This window comes from Leptonychotes weddellii, chromosome 8 (assembly GCF_054177405.1).
Source record: "Leptonychotes weddellii isolate Sample4059 chromosome 8, ASM5417740v2, whole genome shotgun sequence".
Taxonomy (NCBI): domain Eukaryota; kingdom Metazoa; phylum Chordata; class Mammalia; order Carnivora; family Phocidae; genus Leptonychotes; species Leptonychotes weddellii.
This window is the reverse complement of record NC_138376.1, coordinates 53,443,155-53,462,354: the sequence shown is the minus strand read 5'-3', so window position 1 is coordinate 53,462,354 and position 19,200 is coordinate 53,443,155. Positions and strand designations below refer to the sequence as shown.

At 37.6% G+C, this 19,200-nt stretch overlaps 1 protein-coding gene across 50 annotated transcripts in view; it reads right to left on the bottom strand.

Moving 5' to 3' along the window:
• RIMS1 (regulating synaptic membrane exocytosis 1) overlaps window positions 1-19,200 on the bottom strand; it is a 488,993-nt gene that overhangs the window by 6,925 nt on the left and 462,868 nt on the right. For all 50 annotated transcript variants that reach the window (XM_081828536.1, XM_081828518.1, XM_081828521.1 and 47 more), the window contains 2 exons: window positions 3,957-4,095; window positions 1,657-1,769 (listed from right to left, as the gene is read on the bottom strand). In XM_081828536.1, the coding sequence (XP_081684662.1) occupies window positions 1,657-1,769; window positions 3,957-4,095 (252 nt within the window). The remainder of the gene's footprint in view (window positions 1-1,656; window positions 1,770-3,956; window positions 4,096-19,200) is intronic.

Here is a 19,200-nt window from a genome sequence, read left to right as displayed (position 1 = left end):
TGGGTTAGCCTGGTGATGGGTATTAAAGAGGGCACGTACTGAATGGAGCACTGGGTGTTATACGCAAATAATGAATCATGGAACACTACATCAAAAACTAATGATGTAATGTATGGTGATTAATATAATAAAATAAAATTTTTAAAAAATGAGTGAACTAGAGTACTATGGTTACTTCTCATTTCTTGGACAGCTCTTCCTTTTCCCTATACTAAATAAGTGTCTTTTTAAAAAGAATCTGCTAAATTTTTGTGTATATATCATTAGTTCAACCCCTTATTCTCTCCTGGTTGTTGACCTCTTCCATAAAATCAAACACATTAGGTATTCTGTAGATTTTATCTTATGGATTCTGGCAATTTGGACAAATTGCTTTTATTTATCTTAATTTAATTTAATTTAATTTTGTTTTATTTAAATTCAATTAGCCAACATATAGTATATCCTCAGATGTAGAGCTCAACAATTCATCAGATGCATACAACACCCAGTGAAAATTGCTTTTAAAGCTTGCTGCAACTGTTATCTTTAGATTTTTCTTCACAATCGTCTTGGGTATCCCAACCATTTCTCTCTTGTGTTGAAACATTTATTTACTGGATTTTTTCTTCCTCTTTTTTTAGTTCCTATTTTTTTAAGTTCACTTAGTTCATTTTGTTGAGGTATATCCTCCAGTAACTTTCTGAGCAATGTTGTGTGTGAGGAAAATGTTTTGAGACCTTTCTTTGTCAGTATATTTTTATTCCAGCCTGAACCTTACTTGATAATTTGGAGGGCGATTGTACTATACCTTGGAAATTAACTGTTACTCAGAATTTTTAAGGTAATATGAAGTAGTCTTCTGGCTTCTAGTATTATTATTGAGGAGTCCGATGGGAATCTGACTTTTGATAATTTTGTATAGAATTACTTTTCCTCTTAGAAAACTTGTAGGATTTTCTATTAATCTCTGGTGCTGTGAGAGTCCATGATGATGATGTGCCTTTGTGTGGTGACCTATTTTCATGCATTTTGCTGAGAATTCCATGGAAATTCATGTCCTTCAGGGGAATAGCTGTTGCACCTGTTACATGTCAATTTCTCCCTTCATCATTTTTCTTTTAGCTTAATTTAAGGTATATTTTGCTAGTAGAAGTTTTCAATTTATCTGTCTTTGGTTTGACCCTTTGAAAAGTTCTTTCCCACTCCAAGAGCACAGAAACATTAATTAAGTGTTTTCAGTATTTCCTAGTGTCTTTCTCCACCCCAGTTCTCTTTTATAATTGAGTATAAAATATTTTTATAAGTTCTGAAGTAGGGAGGCAATTTCATTATCTTTTTTTTTTTTGCTTATTAAAACAGTTTTGCCAACATCCCTTACTGAATAATCCATCATCTTTATGTGCTGTGAAATGCTACCCTTATCCTACATTTGGATCTATTGTAGACTCTCTATCTTGATGGAGTTTTCTGATAATTCAAAGATTTATGACTAACTTTATTCATTTTGCATAATGTCTCAAGTGAGAAACATGCATCAGAAATTAAAACAGTCATTTGAAGCCAGAATTACCCTTGCTAAAATGTTGCTTCTCACTTATATTACTATTATGATACTTTAAATGACCTTGTCAATCACGAAACATCAGTTTTCCTGTGGAAAAAAATGATTCTTACCCATTGCAGGGGTGGCAAGGGTTTGGCGGCCAACAAGCTGAGCTGGTCCCAGTCCATCAAGAAAATCACTGAATTGACTATCTGCTCCTAGTCGGACTCCAGGAAATATTAAGCTATTAGTAAAAGGACAAAAATCAAAACATTAGATCTCCTAGAATTCTTTTCGTTAGTTTCCATTTAACTACTAATTCTGATCACATCTATAAACATTAGACAGTTTACATTGATTCTTTGCATTCATTGCCTCTGAACCAAGTATATAAAGTACAGCACTGATTGAGAAAAGGCCTAAATAAACTCTCAAGTTAAGAGTTGACGTTCTGTTCAGGAGAGCTTAGTTGTCGTTTTTAATATACTAAGTTTTCTGGACATTTACAAATACAAATCCCTACATAAGTATATTGCTGACATAAAATATAAGATGCAAATTTTTATATCATGAACTCTACATAAATAATTGTTCATGAACATTAAGTAACATTAATGCTAAGTTTAAAAAAATGCCTGATAATTTCTTCAATAAATGTTATAGCAAAGTACAAATTTTTATTTACAAGTAAAAATGCTTAATTTTTTCATTTTTTAATGAACTACATTTTTATATTATCTGAGATTTTCATTCAGTTCAAATGGAAAAGAATTGATTAGACTATGCCCATTTCTTTTTTTTTTTAAATAAAGCGTTTTTTTTTTTTCCCCAAAGATTTTATTTGTTTATTTGAGAGAGAGAGAGAGCACAGAGGGAGAGTGAAAGGGAGAAGCAGCCTCCCTGCTGAGCAGGGAGCCTGACGTGGGACTCGATCCCAGGGTCCTGGGATCATGACCTGAGCTGAAGGCAGAAACTTAACTGACTGAGCCACCCAGGTGCCCCTAGACTATGTCCATATCTTACTACACCCTGACTGCCTGAATTCCCTGGGCCGTAAGCTCCAGCAGAGAGTGACTATGCTCTTCTTGTGTATTGATGTATCCTGGGCAACAAGAACCATGCCTGCCATGCAGTTGGACTTCAATGAGCATTTTTTGAATAAGCACGTTTCTATAGGGACTTATTGCTTCCAGTATGCTTTCTCACATATTACTTCCTCACAATCAAGGGAATTAGAGAGCGCACATACCATGATCGCATCCAGAGACTATGCAAATCAATCTGTAAGAGGTTAAGTGGCTTATGCACCGTGGAGGTAAATATTATTTGATTTATTAGTTTTATATCAGAAAATAATGTCTCCTGTCTTTCATTTGCACATTGCATTATAATACTTCATCAAATATTGGAATTTTGTCAGCAAGTTCATCTCCATAACTTTCGTTCCTGCTGATTTTTGCTCTTAGCTGTATCTTGCTGGGAGCATGCATACCAATCATTTGATCAAATAAACCCTAGTTTTGGGAATGGGAAAGCACATCATGAACATTAACTTGGCATAATTTTATTTCATTTTCTGAACAAAATTTAAAAAAATGCCAGTAAAGTAAAATAAATTATTACTATTAGATTGGTAAATGAGATTTCTGAATGGCAATAAATGAATAATTATAGAAAATTTGTACACGGTCAATCCCCAAGTAACCCACTACAGGATAATAATTACTTAACTGTAAGATCTATAACCTCAGTAAAAGTTTGGTTTTATCAGAAAAATTCTCAAGCATAGAGAAATGCAGGGTTTTTCTTGTGTAGGATCTATATGTAAAAGCAAGTAAGCAAAACACAAATCTAGTTAAATTTTTTAAAGATTAATTAACTAAAACTCTTTAACCAGAAAAATAAATTCTGGGCTTTTTTCCTAAGATAAAAATGAGTTAGTGATGTTTTAAAAACAAAAAAAAAATTTAAATTGCTTATTATCAGAGTGTTAGACTTCCAACAACTCAGAAACAAAAATTAGTTTGGAGAAAAGTAGGAATACGGGAAATCAAGTCTCACTTCTAAATTTTAATTCAGATTTTGGTGACTGGGCCCATGAGTTTCCCCACCTGAAATAATCCACTAAATGTAGCATTTCTACACTAAAAACATCCAGGACTGGACTATTGTGAGCTTTTCTGGACGATGGAGATCAGTTTATTCATGTTAACCCAGCTTTTCTTCAGACCTCTGAAAGGTCTGAGTGAGCAGGTGCAGAGGTATGTCCCTGTGTACGTATCATAAGAGGTAAGGCTGTTTTAAAACATGGAGGGTTAAACTCCTAGTTAAATAGAGAAGCGGCGCCGTAACCGCTGGTGGCTTTGTTACTTTACCTGTGACCACACAGGCCGTGGTTCTAAAGCCACGCAGAGGTGCTGACATCACTTACTTTCCCTCGGAGCTGTAACTGTTGATGCTGCCGTCAGTAGACTCTCGACTTGGTTGCCTTACCATCTTCCTCATTTCGGCTGCCATTCCTGTTTCTGTGCTTCTCTGGATGGTACTTTTTAACTTCTTGTGGCCTGACTCTGACAAGAGAGAGTAAAAGAAACTCTAAGTTTTGTTTAGGCCGTTTCTCCCCGAATGTTGACTGATTCTGCAAATAAAACAATTATGCATATAATTGAAAGTTTACTCAGAAAAAGAGAGTCTAAGAGAATAATCTGATTAGCTGAATCTTTTTGCCCACATACGCTTTGGCGCAGAGGGGCAGCAGTGGAGGGTAGACCCCTGCCCCAGGCCCAGAGACTGCCTGAATCTCAGGGAACCAACATGAGCTCGTTGCAGTATGGCTGCTCAAGTTATCAACTGCAGGGAAAAAACTGGCTGCATTATGTGGAAAGAGAATGCTGAACAACCTAAAAGGTTTTTCCCCAGTCTGGAGTGTTCCAAATGTGCGGGAACAGACCTAAATGAATGGGCCTTGTCCTTTAAAGGAGAAGAGGTGCAGGGAACCAAGCATGAAAAATACCACAGTTCTGGCCATGTATCAACAATCCCATAAAGAGGAACGGTAGTATTTTATTTAATGATTTTTGAAACACTTTACCATACACATTCTCATTTGAGATGGCACATAGCACACCTATGGAGGTAGAACAGGTTTTATCTTAACTCCAAGCCTCTACGGCTCTCTCATGCTTGTTGCCTCAGCTGCATGACTTCTGACGGGCAGTTTTGGGTGGAAGTCTCTTTTTGCATTGTGAATTATAATGGCTGATCATTTTCTTGATAAACTCTAAGTTCAGAGCAACTTCCTCAAGCCACTTTGAGATGCCCTAACCGGCATTCTATTCACAGCATGGAAATGAAATTCTAAAACACTTATTTGATTAGAACAATACCAAAAGGTTAGACAAACACTTAGACTTTTAATACCTGTCACAGTTTTTCCATCTACACATTTGATATGTATTTCTGGTTTTCTTTCAGTTTTTCATATAGTATCATTTAATCCCCATTAATATATGAGAAAATGCTTTATAAACTCTTCAACCCTCATAAAACCTCTGTGAAGCAGGTGCCCCAAAACACTCCTAAATAAACCACAGGAAAGACTGTATGTTTTCCTCTCATGTTTGGTCACTGCAATCCTATTGTAGATTGTCTAACAAAAAAAATAATTGATTATACTATATGGACTCAATGCTGAATATTCTCTACATAAGAGCCATGGCAATTCCTTAAAAACATAAATCTGAATATGCCATTCCCTTGCTCAAGATTTGTGCTGCTTTATCATCAAAACTAAAAGAAAATCCAAAATTGTCACTATGGCCCATAAAATGCCTGGTCCCTGGCCACCTCTCAGATCTCACACGCTGCCCCTCGTCCCCGTGGTCCTTGCTCTCCAGTCACGTGGTCTTCCCACATTTTCTTGATAACGCCAAACATGCTGCTTCAGGGTGTCTTCCTGGCTTTCCCTTCTGACTTTCTTGCCTTGCTCCCTCACTTTATTCAGGTCTCGGCGCCAATGTCACCCCCTCAGAGAGGCTTTTTCTGATCCTTATCACTTTCTATCTCCTTGCCATGCTTGATTTATAGCACTGCTCTGTCATTAAACTTCAATTTGTTTGTTGTCTGTTTCCTCAATTAGAATTCATCTCTTTGAGGAGAGGGACATTGTGAATATTGCTGTTATCCCTAGTATCTAGAACATTGGTATCAACTCAGTAACCAGATCACATATTTTCCTCATTCTATTTAATGTAACTTACTATAATACAAACAAACAGGTCTCTATTTTTTTTAATGACTGCACCGTTGGGTGGTGTCATAATTAAGCCATCTCCTCACTGATGAGCACTTGGAATGTTTCCAGTTGTTACAGGAGAGTTTTTATAGAACACATTTCTAGAGGTTGAATGCTAGTGAAAGGGTAGGAATCTGTTTTGTCTTAATAGCTCTTTCTAAATTGCCATTTAGAAACATAGTAATTTAAATCACTCCTACCAACATTCATAGGGATGCACCCATTTTCCCAACTACAGCTCAGGGAGTCTCTACTTTTCCCCTTCTAGTCTCTATCTTGCCTATTTGGCTCGTCATTGTAGAACTCGTACACTTACTGAAGGCAGTGACTTCATTTATGGACATTCTAGTGCTGTTTTTATTTATATATTTAGTTATTTATATATTGTGCCTCCTTCCCAAATGTAGTCCCTTTATGAAGTCACTGTGGTAGAGCGAGACTTCATTCACGCACACACACTGGCTAGATTCCACCTGAGGGGTAAAGGCGAGCCCCAGCCACGTATTACCAAAGTGAGCTCAGCAGAGTTGTGCAGATGTTTCCCCAAAGCAGCAGAGGCAACAAACCCAGGGTGGAACATCAGATTCTTACTGAGAACAAGGACTATCATAGCTAGAAAAAGGAGGGCAAACTTTAAATCTAAACGGTGAGGTGATGCTGGAAACTGGAGGAAAAACACTTAAGAGGATCGTAGTGGGGAGGTTCAGGTTATTCATTCATTCAGTTTTTCATTTATCCATCCACCCAACAAATATTTACTAAGCACCGACTATGTGTCACACACTGTTCTAGGTGCACTGATGAATGACAAATTTCCTGCTATCATGGAGCTTACATTCTAGTGTGTGTATACAACCAAGGCAATGCACAAATAAATAAATATATGCTTGGTAATAAATGCTATGGAAAAAAAAAACAGGCAGGATAAGGGGGGATAGAGAGTGACAGGGTAGAGCAGCCCTGGTTTTATTATAAAGGGTAAGGGTCTCATGAATCATCAGTCTGGAGGAAGTGAGGCCACAGGCTGTGAGGGAACAGGGAAGTAACACCCGTGGGGGGACTGGCCCTGGTGACTGTTTGGGGGGGGAGGTTGAGTAATGGTGGTCAGGAGGGGGCCACTGTCTTCTTTCCTCTGCAGTCTTTCCAATGTTGATGTTGACTCTGGTCAACATCTTTCCTCTGCAGTCTTTCCAATGTTGATGTTGACTCTGGTCAAAAGGCTCTGTGGCCAGAGATCTCAGGGCCCTGTGTGCCCCTGGCAGGGCAGATGACAGGGGCAGAGTAGGCTCATCACGTAGGCTACTTCCTAACACAGGTTTCACATGGTTGTTACTTATTACATATTTGTTCAATGAATGAAAAAATTAAAAATGAAGAGTCTGTTAATTTGTTTGCATTATTTAATTGGGACATCAAGTATTCTTAAAGAAGAATATTTACAGGGTATCCTAACATTCTTGAAGCAGTTTTAAAACTTAATAGCTTCCAAAATGTAAATGCTACACACTTTGAGAAAACATCATTTAAGAAGCTGGTTATTCAACTTTCTTTTATACTTACTTAATTTTATGAATTTGAATACATTTTTAATTTTAAAGTTTTAGTTTTAGTCCTTTTGAAGACACCAAATATGCACTGATAGTTAGCTCTTGTCTTATTCATGTTAATAATTCAAATAAATAAATTCCAAAACAATGAAAAGAGCTTTGATGGGGCGCCTGGGTGGCTCAGATGGTTAAGCATCCGCCTTCAGCTCAGGTCATGATCCTGGGGTCCTAGGATCGAACCCCACATCGGGCTTCCTGCTCAGCGGGGAGCCTGCTTCTCCTTCTCCCTCTGCTGCTCCCCCTGCTTGTACTCTCTCTAATAAAAAAAAAAAAATTAAAAAAATCTTAAAAAAAAAAAGAGCTTTGATGAACTAAATTTTATAAAGGCCCAGGTAAAAACTGAATAAAGAGTTCTAGCTATGGATTTAAATTCATATTTAAATTCACAAAAGCTTTAATACTATTTAGAATGCAAGGGTTGGAAAGAACTTTGTTTTATAGATGTGGAAACGAATTTTGGAGATGTATAACTCATGCAACAAATACTTGTTCATCACTTACACTGAGCCCAGTCTCTTCCAGTCTCTTGCTGGTGATACAGCAATGAACGCAGTAGACAAAAATCCCTTGTCCTAATGGAACTTATATTCTAGTGAGTATAATGATTTGTTCAACATCATGCTAGGGAGCAGACGCTGGATTAGATCTTCTGAATCTCAGTCTTGTGACCATTCTTTTATACCACAGTTTAGGAAAACACAAAGTCTAATCTCATTTTACAAACAGAACAGTGGTTTAGCTACACAGATAATTTCATGTACACATTCTCATATGGGCTTACAAATTCATTTCAAATTTTTGTTAAAAGCACATATATTCTATACAAGTACAAATGTATATAATTATCTGTATCTATCTCTGTACATATGTTGTGATTATAGCATAAATACATGTTCCCTAGATGAATTTTAAAAATTTCAATATAATGCATTAAACCACTAAGTGATATCACCATTATTTAACAATTATTTGTATCCATTGAAGAATCATTGACCTGGTTAAGACATGAAGTCTCCTATCAAATTATGACATGAAACCTTTGACTTGAAACCACTGTCCCAAGTATTATATGAAGAACAAAAGGATTAGAAAACTAGCCCATTTTATACTCTGTGTTCACAAACACATGAAAAAATCAGTAAAATCCATATCATTTGGGAACAATTATTTTCCCCTGCTTTGGCAGAACAAACTTTCCCTTATAGAATGTTCCAGAATGTGTCATCTTTACATATTATTTCTCTCTTTTCATAGTAAGAGATGTATGTTATATTTAGAAACACCCCCACTGATGTTTTAATTCATTCTGTAAATACTCATTAAGTAGCAAGTACCTATAGTCTAATTGGCATTTTTCTAGGTGGGGGAGCTACAACAGTCATAAGACAGGATAGTGCATATAATGAACAATTAAATAAGTTATGATAATTTTAGAACTGGTAATCATTATGAAAAAAGCAAACGAAGCAGAAGAGACTGTCCCAGTAGAGTGAATTACTTTTGATCCACTGGGCAGAAGCCACTTCTGAGAATGTAAACCGTGCAAAGATCTGAAAGAAGTATTATCCAGGCAGAGGGAGCAAGTGCAAGAGCCTGAGGAGTGACTGACCTTCCTTGGCTTGTCTGAGAAAGCTCTGAAAAGCTGAAGTATGATGGATGAGAAGATGGAGTGGGAGAGGCTGAAGGAGCTGGAAGCGCATGACCTGCTGGAAAATAGCCTGGATTTTGTGCTGAGTATAATGAAGCCACAGGGAAGGGTCATGATCTGATTTACATTTTCAAAGGATTGTTCTAGCTATTGTGTGGAGAATGCATTGTAGGAACTAGAAGTGGAAGCAGAGAAGAACTGGAGAGCTACTTTCCTACCTACAAAGAGACAAACAGTGGCTTCGGTTAGGGAAGTAGTGGCGGAGATGAGGGAAGAGGGGAAGGTTGGGTTATATTCTGAACGGAACTGACAGTATTTGCCCTATTACATGTCTAAGTGGTTCAGAAAGAAAGAACATATCCATTCACTTTCAGGCTTTCAGCGAGGATAACTAGTTGAATGGTAGTGTCACTTATTGAAAAGGAAGAGGAATTCATTGTGAGTGGTGGAAATGATGAGTTCTCTCTTGGATGTTTGAGGGGCTTCCTAAATAGCTATGTGGACAGTAAAGTTGGAAGTGTGCGTATGATCACGACCACGAGGGACAGGTTAGGGTTGGAAATAGGTCAGTTGGTAGTTAGATGGACAGACAGACAGGATATATTGGCATACAGATGGAATTAAAAATCTATAGTACTAAATGTAATAGGGAGGGAGTATAGATAGAGATAAAAAGAGTAGACAAAATAGAGCCTAGACTATTTTCCACATTTAGAGGTCCAGAAGAAAGTCAAGACTCTTAAGGAGCCTACAAAGGAAGACATTTTAAGGCATGGGGAAAAATAGCTAAGTGTCATTGTGCAGAAATCAGAAGAATAAAGTGTTAGAAGTAAGAAAAAAAGTGTTGTTTACTACTTAGAATTTTAGTAAGAAATAGACACAGGACGTCTGGGTGGTCAGTCAGTTAAGCACCCGCCTTTGGCTCAGGTCATGATCCCAGGGTCCTGGGAATCGAACCCCACATTGGGCTCCCTGCTCAGTGGGGAGTCTGTTTCTCCCTCTCCCTCTACCCTTCCCCCACCACCTGGCTAGTGCTTGAGCGCTTGCTCTCTCTCAAATAAATAAATAAAATCTTAAAAACAAAACAAACAAACAAAAAAAACCAGACACAGAAGTGTTAATAGAGCTCGGCTCCATGGAGATTACGGATTTCAAGTGTAGATTTGGTGAAGCAGTAGGGTTGGAAGCCTAAAAGGAATGGCCAGTCAGAAGAGAGAATGAGAGACAAATAAGTAGAGGGAGCTCCTATGACTATTTTGAAAAGGTTTGTTGTGATTGAGAGGTAGTATTTGGAGAATCGCACAGGATATGTGGAGGTTGTCTATCTTTTAAGATATGTGACATTAGAGCCTGTTTCTATGCAGAAGGGAATGGTTAAATGCACAAGATAAAACATAACATTTTTAGATCTAATATTATTGGTTGGAAAGGTGGATAAACATAATGTCTGATAAATCATCTTTCCCATCAAAGTATTCTCTAATGACCAATGAATAGTCAATTTCATCAATTAATTGGAAAAAATCAGTAAAAGAATAGCACTGAATTGATTAAACAGTTGATTAAACAGTATCTTAAAAAGATAAATGCAGTGATATCCTATTAGCTCATGAAAAAAAAAAACTATAGAGTAGATGCAGTCTTTTGGTTATCCTGAAAATTAAACTGAGATCAGTGATAAAAATTATTATTATTTTTTTTATGTACAGAGACAAAACCCAGTTATGTTTTTAAAAAGAAAAATTGTTGTAGTTAATATGTTTTGGTCACTCATTCCCTTGTTTACTTACTCAACAAACTATTCTCTGAGTGCTTTGGGCCCAGGACTGTATATGGAAGAATGGAAAGGAAAGCGGCCCTGCCCCCAGCCATGTCATTGCCTAGCAGGACAGACTGACAAGCAGAAGTTTAATTGTGATGCAGTCTAAGTACAACCCAGAGGACTTATTTTATATTTATTTAGCTTTAGGTATTTGTCTTATGTATATATTCGATTATATGGAGAGAGGAAGAGAAAGGGAAGAGAAGGAACAATTTAAACAGTGAGTGTGAGTCTGCGCTCGCTCTGCCACTGAATGAACATGGAACCTGGCGAGATCATGAGGTGAGAAATGCAAATCTTCTCTTTACTTTGTTTCAGTTCCTGAAGATAATCTGGTGTTTATGATGACCTCTAAAATAGGCTTCCTAAAAAAACCAACCCCCCCAAAAAAACCCCAAACCCCCAAACCAACCACTTTATCCGGTGTCCAAACAAAGCAGCAGCAATTACAGTCAAATTGATAGTATTGGATACACTGAGAGACGAGACTGGTATCCAAGGGATTTTAAAAGGAAACTTTAACTCCATGCAGATGGTGAATGGGTGGCGGTGGGATTTGTATTTTAGGTGAAGAGAGCAGCATATTTAAAGGTCCTGACATGATAAAGAACATAGTCTCTTGAGAAAACTACCTTTCCAGAATGACCAGAGTTCTGTGAATGGTGAGTTGGTGGTAGGGCAGGCTCACACGGGGTGAGCTCTAAGGCTCTCAAGGGGTACCATTACATACCATTTGGGTGGCTGTTGTATGTTATTAATGTTCTTAATGCTCTCAAGGTCTTGGTCTTCCCAATGCCAATATTACCCATATAAAGTTGTGTGTAATTTGTATTATATACAATCTGATATAAAGGTATTGTCAAAGGTCTTCAATAATCATTCTTTTAAAGAAAGTATCCAGCAATTCCCCTTTGTTGATGTCGGATGCTCCCAATGTTGTCATAACCACGTAGAAATCTTTGAGGTAGTCTGTCCTAATAGTGCCACAGCTTTTCTTTCTTAGTTTTTAAACAAACAAAAATGTTCCTTTTGAGTTATGCCAAAGTTTTTTAAAAATATATTTCATCCCAACCCAGATAAGTACAACTTGTAAAAATTTCATATCTGAAGATTATTTTTAGAAAATTGCATGAGGGCTCTTTGACTTTATGGTTTCCCTCATTTAACCTCCATGTTAATCCTACAAGCCATAAAGTCCACAATTTCCCTTTCCTCTTCTCATTTTCCAGAGAGATTTATAATGAAAGAAATACAGTGGTCGAGAAAATATAGTATCATTAAGAATATTCTTGTGAGACAATGGAATAAATTCCCTTGATGATATTTTCAGAATACTTCAAATCTTTCTTGGCAATGTGCCTATCCTTTTTTATTTCACTGCCATAATCCAAAAGAGGTATTTTCTCTTGCTGCCACACTTGAAGTTCTCTGCAGATACAACTTTAGAAAAGGGATTCACCTGTACTGAACACTGACCTGTATTTTTCCAGCTCTTGTGTAGCTAATAGTTCTTCTCTGGTCAGATACCTGGTATTGTTCTGAGCTTCTGTGAGGCCTGCCTGTCATAGCTGCAGACTTCACTCAACCACACTTGATCTTTTCAGCAAAACATCTGCCAATGTCACACTGATTTTTCCTCTTGCCTGGCTGGTGAAAATGTCAGCAATAGCCAGTTCAAGATGCTCTTTTAAATAATTTTCATGTTGCATTTAGTAAGGTTGCCAAAAAATACTTAGATGAAGTGGTTTACTGTCACTGAAACATACCACCTGTACCATATCCTATTTTGGCCAAAGCCAAAGATGGGAGCAGCCAAATGTTGAACTTCTCACTGCTGCAAATTGCTTTTGCAGCCTCAGTGTTTCCAGAGTGTTTCTGTGGTATGGACTCCTTCCCTGCCCCAATTCATAGGTTGAAGTTCTAACCAAGAGTATTTCAGAATATGACTGTATTTGGAGACGGGGCCTTTAAAGAGGTGATTAAGTTAAAATAACACTGCTAGGGAGGCCCTATTCCCCACCTTTCTGGTTTTCTTATGAAAAGAAGGCATTAGGACACAGAGAGAGACCACCATGGTAAGAGGGCAGCCATTTGAGAGCCAAGAAGAGAAGCCTCAGAAGAAAGCAAACTTGTCCACACCTTGATATGGACTTCCAGCATCTAGAACTGTGAGAAGATAAGTATCTGTTATTTTAAACACCCCATCTCTGGTACTTTGTTATGGCAGCCTTAGCAAACTAATGGATCTAGGGAGTGGATACTGTTATTTTAATACTCTAAAGCCATCTTCTTATTTAATAAATGTGATGATTTAAATATAATTTAAAGCACCTAGGGATATCTAATCACCTAAATGGCCTGAGGTTGAGATTAAGCCCCAAATACTGGGATGAACTTGTTTCAGGTTTCCTTGATTAAAAAATGGTCTGAAGTGTACTTGGATATACCTAAATCATTTATTAACAACCCTATATGTTCAGGAAATAAGGTCTTAGATTTATTTTCCCAGGAGTAGTAAATATATCATACTTAGATTAATTTTTCTTTTTTCACTCTCCTTTAGTCTTAAATTAATACCATAGAAGAATCTGGATTTTATTTATTGATTATAAATCTAGAATATCTCCTTACTATCTACCATCCTGATTGTAAAAATAAAACAATACTTTAGGCTAAACTTTGTTTTATTGTATATTTCAGATTTTGTTTTGATTTTTAAATTTTTGTTTAAATTCAAGGTATTACTATTTAGAGAATCTTTCCTCCTATCCAGTTTTGAAAGGCAGCCTAACATTCCAAGTCCTGGCTGAATAGGAAATTGTTGGAAAGGCAATTCTGGAACCTGAATGTCTGGATTCAAGTACTAGCTCTACCATGTATTAGTGCTGTGCCTGCAGCAATTTACTTGGCCTCTCTCCCTATGCCTCACTTTCCTTATTTATGAAAGGAGGAGGATAATAATACCTAGCTCACAGGAAGATTCTGAGTAGTAAGTGAGATAATCCATGTAAAGCACTCAGGCAGTGTTCAGCACCTATTTAAGTTACATATTGTTACACAATAAGATCTCCAGTATTTTGTACAGGTTAAGTCTCTAAATTGCATAATGGTAATTCCCCTTGCTCTACCTCATATTTAACTCAAAATATTATTTAGAATGAAGCATAGATTATAACATGTCACAGAGACTACTTGTGCCCCCAATACCCATTCTTACCCTTTTCTCTTAGTGATAGAATTCCCCCATCCTACTAGCTAAAGACCAAGCATATATCCCTTTCCTTCTTCCCTCTTGATGGCATGGGGACATAATGGTGGGAGCTGCAGCAACTACTCTGGACCTCAAGATGGAAGCACCTGTTGAAGCTGGCACAGCCTGGATGCCTGACATGATGGAGCCACTATACCCCTACTGGACTGTCCACCTGGACTGTTATATGATACTCTTGATTAAGTCACTGTATCTAAGGGTATCTTGTTACAGCAGTCTACCCTATATCATAGTACATAGTATTCTAAATAAAACCAGTGGGGATTTTTAAAAAATAAAATAGTAATTTTGTGAAAAGTACTGTCAACTCTTTAACTTTAGATAAGAAACTTGGGTTATATTGGATTGTTCCTCTATAGTTTTATATTTCGAAGAATAAGGCTCCACCTAACATTAAAGTTAATGGAAATTTTTCTTATGAAGTGTCAGAGGATGTAGGGTTAGAAGGGGAGAAACTAGCAATAAATAATGTTCATTAAGTACTGTTATTGTAGACAGGACTTCTGGGAAAGATGGTGGAGTAGGATGATCATTGGCTCACCTTGTCCCACAGATACACCTAGATAATACCCACATCAGTGTAAATAACCCAGAAAATGACCGGAACACTGGCAGAACAGACTCTCCACAGCTAACTGTAGAGAAGAGTCCACATTGAAGAGGGTAGGAAGGGCGTGTGTCTGTGAGAGGGAGGAATGCTGCGGACATGAAGAGGAAGAAGAGCACCCATGTATGGGGAACTTATACTGGGAAAATGGATTCCCGTTACATTTGGCTTTGAAAAGCAGAGGGGCCTAACTTTTCGAGTTCTTACAATCAGTGGGGCTTACCAGCTGGAACTTTAAAAATCAGTGGGCTTGGGTCTGGGAGAGCTGGAGGGCAAGAGGAAACTGAGTCCTTACCCTTAAAGAGACAGCACAACAAACAGCCCCACTGAGATACATCATAGAAGCAGTAGTTTGAAAAACACCGAGGGTATATAGGAAGGAGATTTGTTTACTAGTCTCAGAGCATGTGCTGGAGGGGCAGAGATCACTGGGAGACTTCTGCAAGAAAAAGAGAGCTGCTGGGTGCCATTTTCCTCCTCCACCCCCAAGCCTAGATTCACAGTCACCTGTGGAAACCAGCACAGCATGAACACTACCTAGCTTGCTAATAGCATGCCCCGCCCCTGCACATTTCTGTGGATTCACTCTCTCCATCCAGACCTAGATAGGAGTTTTCCTGAGTGGCTGCAGCTCTCTCCCGACAGCAAATGGGCACGGACCTTGCTAACAGTGAGTCCCACCCTTGTGCTCTCCTGCATAGATGCCCCTTCCAATACATCCTTGGCTGGAGCCCATCCAAATGGTGCCACCAGCCCAGCAAGCAAGCAGTCCCAACAGCAGCTGGCACCATTCCAAAGTGACTCCTGTCCCAAGCAGAGGGGAAGATAACCACACATACCAAGCCAACTGCGGCCCCAACAGTGGGCTGGGGGCAGAGTTCTGGTCTAACTGCAAGCCACACCCATCAATGAAAGCTCAGAGACAACACAGGGAAAATGCCATGTAGTTCAGTGGTACTGCATCTCTGGCAAACTCTTGGTTTGATCAACTCAAACACAAGGTAGCCCCAGACTGCCCCACTAACAACACAGGGACCAAACCCTGCCTACAACATGCAAAGAGACCCACTGCAGATAACTGAAGGCAAAAGCGCCTCAGCCACAATAGTAGGGCACATGCAACACACATAGGAGACACCCCTGAAATGCCAGTTTCTGGTGAACAGGGGACATTGAACTGCAGGGCACTGCAGGACCTCTTCTTCATAAGGCCACTACTTTCAAGAGCAGGAGATGTAGCTGACTTTACTAACACACAGAAACAGACAGAGAGTTAGACAAAATGAGGAGACGAGGAATGTATCCCAAATGAAAGAACAGGACAAAATCACAGCAAGAGAGCTAAATGAAATGGAGATAAGTAATACTCTTGATAGAGAATTTAAAGTAATGGTCATAAAGATTCCGGACTTGAGAAAAGAGTGGAAGACCTCAGTGAGACCCTCAACAAAGAGAGAGAAAAAAGAACCAGTAAGAGAGGAAGAACTCAATAACTGAAATTAAAAATACACTAGATGGAATAAATAATAGACTTGAGGACACAGAACAGATCACTGACCTGGAGGACAGAGTAATAGAAATGAATCAAGCTGAAGAGGAGAGAGAAAAATAAGAAGAAGAAATGAAAATAGACTAAGGGAACTCAGCAACACCATGAAGAGTAATAACATTTGCATTATAGGGATCCCAGGAGAAGAGAGAGCAGAAGGGGCATAAAATTTATTTGAAGAAATAATAGCTGAAAATTTCCTCAACCTAGGGAAGGAAACAAATCCAGACTAAGGAGGCACAGAGAGCTCCCAACAAAATAACTCAATGAGGGGTCCACCCCAAGACACATAATAATTAAAATGGCAAAAAAGTAGTGATAGAGAATTTTAAAAGAGCAAAAGAAGACAGTAACATATGAGGGAAACCCCATAAGGCTATCAGCTGATTTTTCAGCAGAAACTTTGCAGGCCAGAAGATCGTGGCATGATATGTTCAAAATGCTGAAAGAAAAAAAAAAAAAAGCCTGCAGCTAAGAATATGCTATCCAGCAAAGCTATCATTCAGAATAGAAGGAGAAATAAAGTTTCCCAAACAAACAAGTGTTAAAGGAATTCCTGCCCACTAAACCAGTCCTACAAGAAATGTTGAAGAGGACTTTTGGAGTCGAAAGGAAAAGACCATAAATAGGAGGAAAAAAAGGTAGGAAGCACAAAAACCATAAAATTAAGTTTATCTATAAAAATCAGTCACAAAATAAAAGGATGGGAAGTATGACACCATATACCTAAAGGTGGTGGGAAGAGGAGTAAAGAATGGGTTCACGCTTAAGCAACCATCAACTTAATATAGACTATTATAAGCATAAGTTGTTATATATAAACTTAATGGTAACCACAAATCAAAAACCAGTAATAGATATGTAAAAAATAGAAAGGAATCCAAGTATATCACAAAAGAAAGCCAGCAAGAGAGAAGACCACCACGAGAGAAGAAAGAAACAGAAGAACTACAACAACCATAAAACAAGTAACAAAATCTCAATAAATATATACCTATCAATAAATATTTTAAATGTAAATGGACTAAATGCTTCAATCAAAAGACACAGGGTGACAGAATGGATAAAAAAGCAAGACCCATCTATGTACTGCCTCTTAGAAACCCATCTATAAACTGCTTATTACAGACATATGCAGATTGAAAGTGAAGGGATGGAAAATAATTTATCATGAAAATGAAGTGAAAAGAAAGCCAGGGTAGCAATACTTATATCAGACAAAATAGACTTTAAAACAAAGACTGTAACAAGAGACAAAGGACACCATATAATCATACAGGGAACAATCCAACAAGAAAAATAACAATTGTAGATATTTATGCACCCAACATGGGAGCACCCAAATACATAAAGCAGCTAATAACAAACATATAGGGAATAATTGATAGTAATACAATAATGGTAGGGGATTTTAACACCCCACTTACGTCAATGGACAGATCATGCACACAGAAAATCAACAAGGAAACAGAGGTTTTGAATGACACACTGGACCAGGTGGATTTAATAGATATATTCAGAACATTCCATTCCCAAAAAGCAGAATGCACATTCTTTTTGAGTGCATGTGGAACATTCTTCAGAACAGATCACACATTAGGCCACAAAACAAGTTTCAACAAATTCAAAAAGATCAGTCATTACATGCATCTTTTCTGACCACAATGATATGAAACTAGGAATCAACCAAAAGAAAAAAATCTGGAAAGAACACAAATACATGGAGGTTAAATAACATGCTACTAAACAATGAATGCATCAACCAAGAAATCAAAGAGGAAATCAAAATATGCATGGGGACAAATGAAAATGAAAACACAACAGTCCAAAATCTTTGGGATGCAGCAAAAGCTATTCTAAGAGGAAAGTTTATAGCAATACAAGCCTACCCCAAGAAGCAAGAAAAATCTCAAACAACCTAACCTTACACCTAAAGAAGCTATGTGTAACAAAACCCAAAACCAGCAGAAGGAAGGAAATAATAAAGATTAGAGCAGAAATAAATGAAATAGCAACTATAAAAAACCAATAGAACAGATCAATGAAACCAGGAGTTCGTTCTTTGTAAAGATCAACAAAATTGATAAACCTTGAGTGAAACTCAAAAAAGAGAGAGAGAGAGAGAGGACTCAACTAAAAATCAGAAATGAAAGAGGAGAAATAACAGCTGACACCTCAGAAATACAAAGGATTAGGAGAATATTACAAAAAAGTATATGCCAATAAATTGGACAACCTAGAAGAAATGGATAAATTCCTAGAAACATGTAACCTCCCAAAACTGAATCAGGAATAGAAAATATAAGCAGGCCAATTACCAGCAATGAAATTTAATCAGTAATCACACAAAAAAGCAAACAAACAAAAAACTCCCAACAAACCAAAGTCCAGGACCAGATAGTTTCACAGGAAAATTCTACCAAACATTTAAAGAAGAGCTAGTACTTATTCTTCACAAACTATTCCAAAAAATAGAAGAGGAAGGAAAGCTTCCTAATTCATTCTGTGAAGCCAGTATTACCCTGATACCAAAACCAGATAAAAACACTACAAAAAAAAAAAAAAAGAGAGAGAGAGAGAGAGAAATACAGGCTAATATCTCTGATGAACATAGATGCAAAAATCCTCAACAAAATATTAGCAAACTGAATCCAACAATACATTACAAAATCATTCACCACAATCAAGTGGGGGTCATTTTGGAGTTGCAAAGGTGGTTAAGTATTTGCAAATCAATCAACATGACACATCAACAAGAGAAAGGATAAAAACCATATGATTGTCTCAGTAGATGCAGAAAAAGCATGTGACAAAGTACAACATCTATTCACGATAAAAACTTTCAACAAAGTAGGTTTAGAGAGAACATACCTCAAC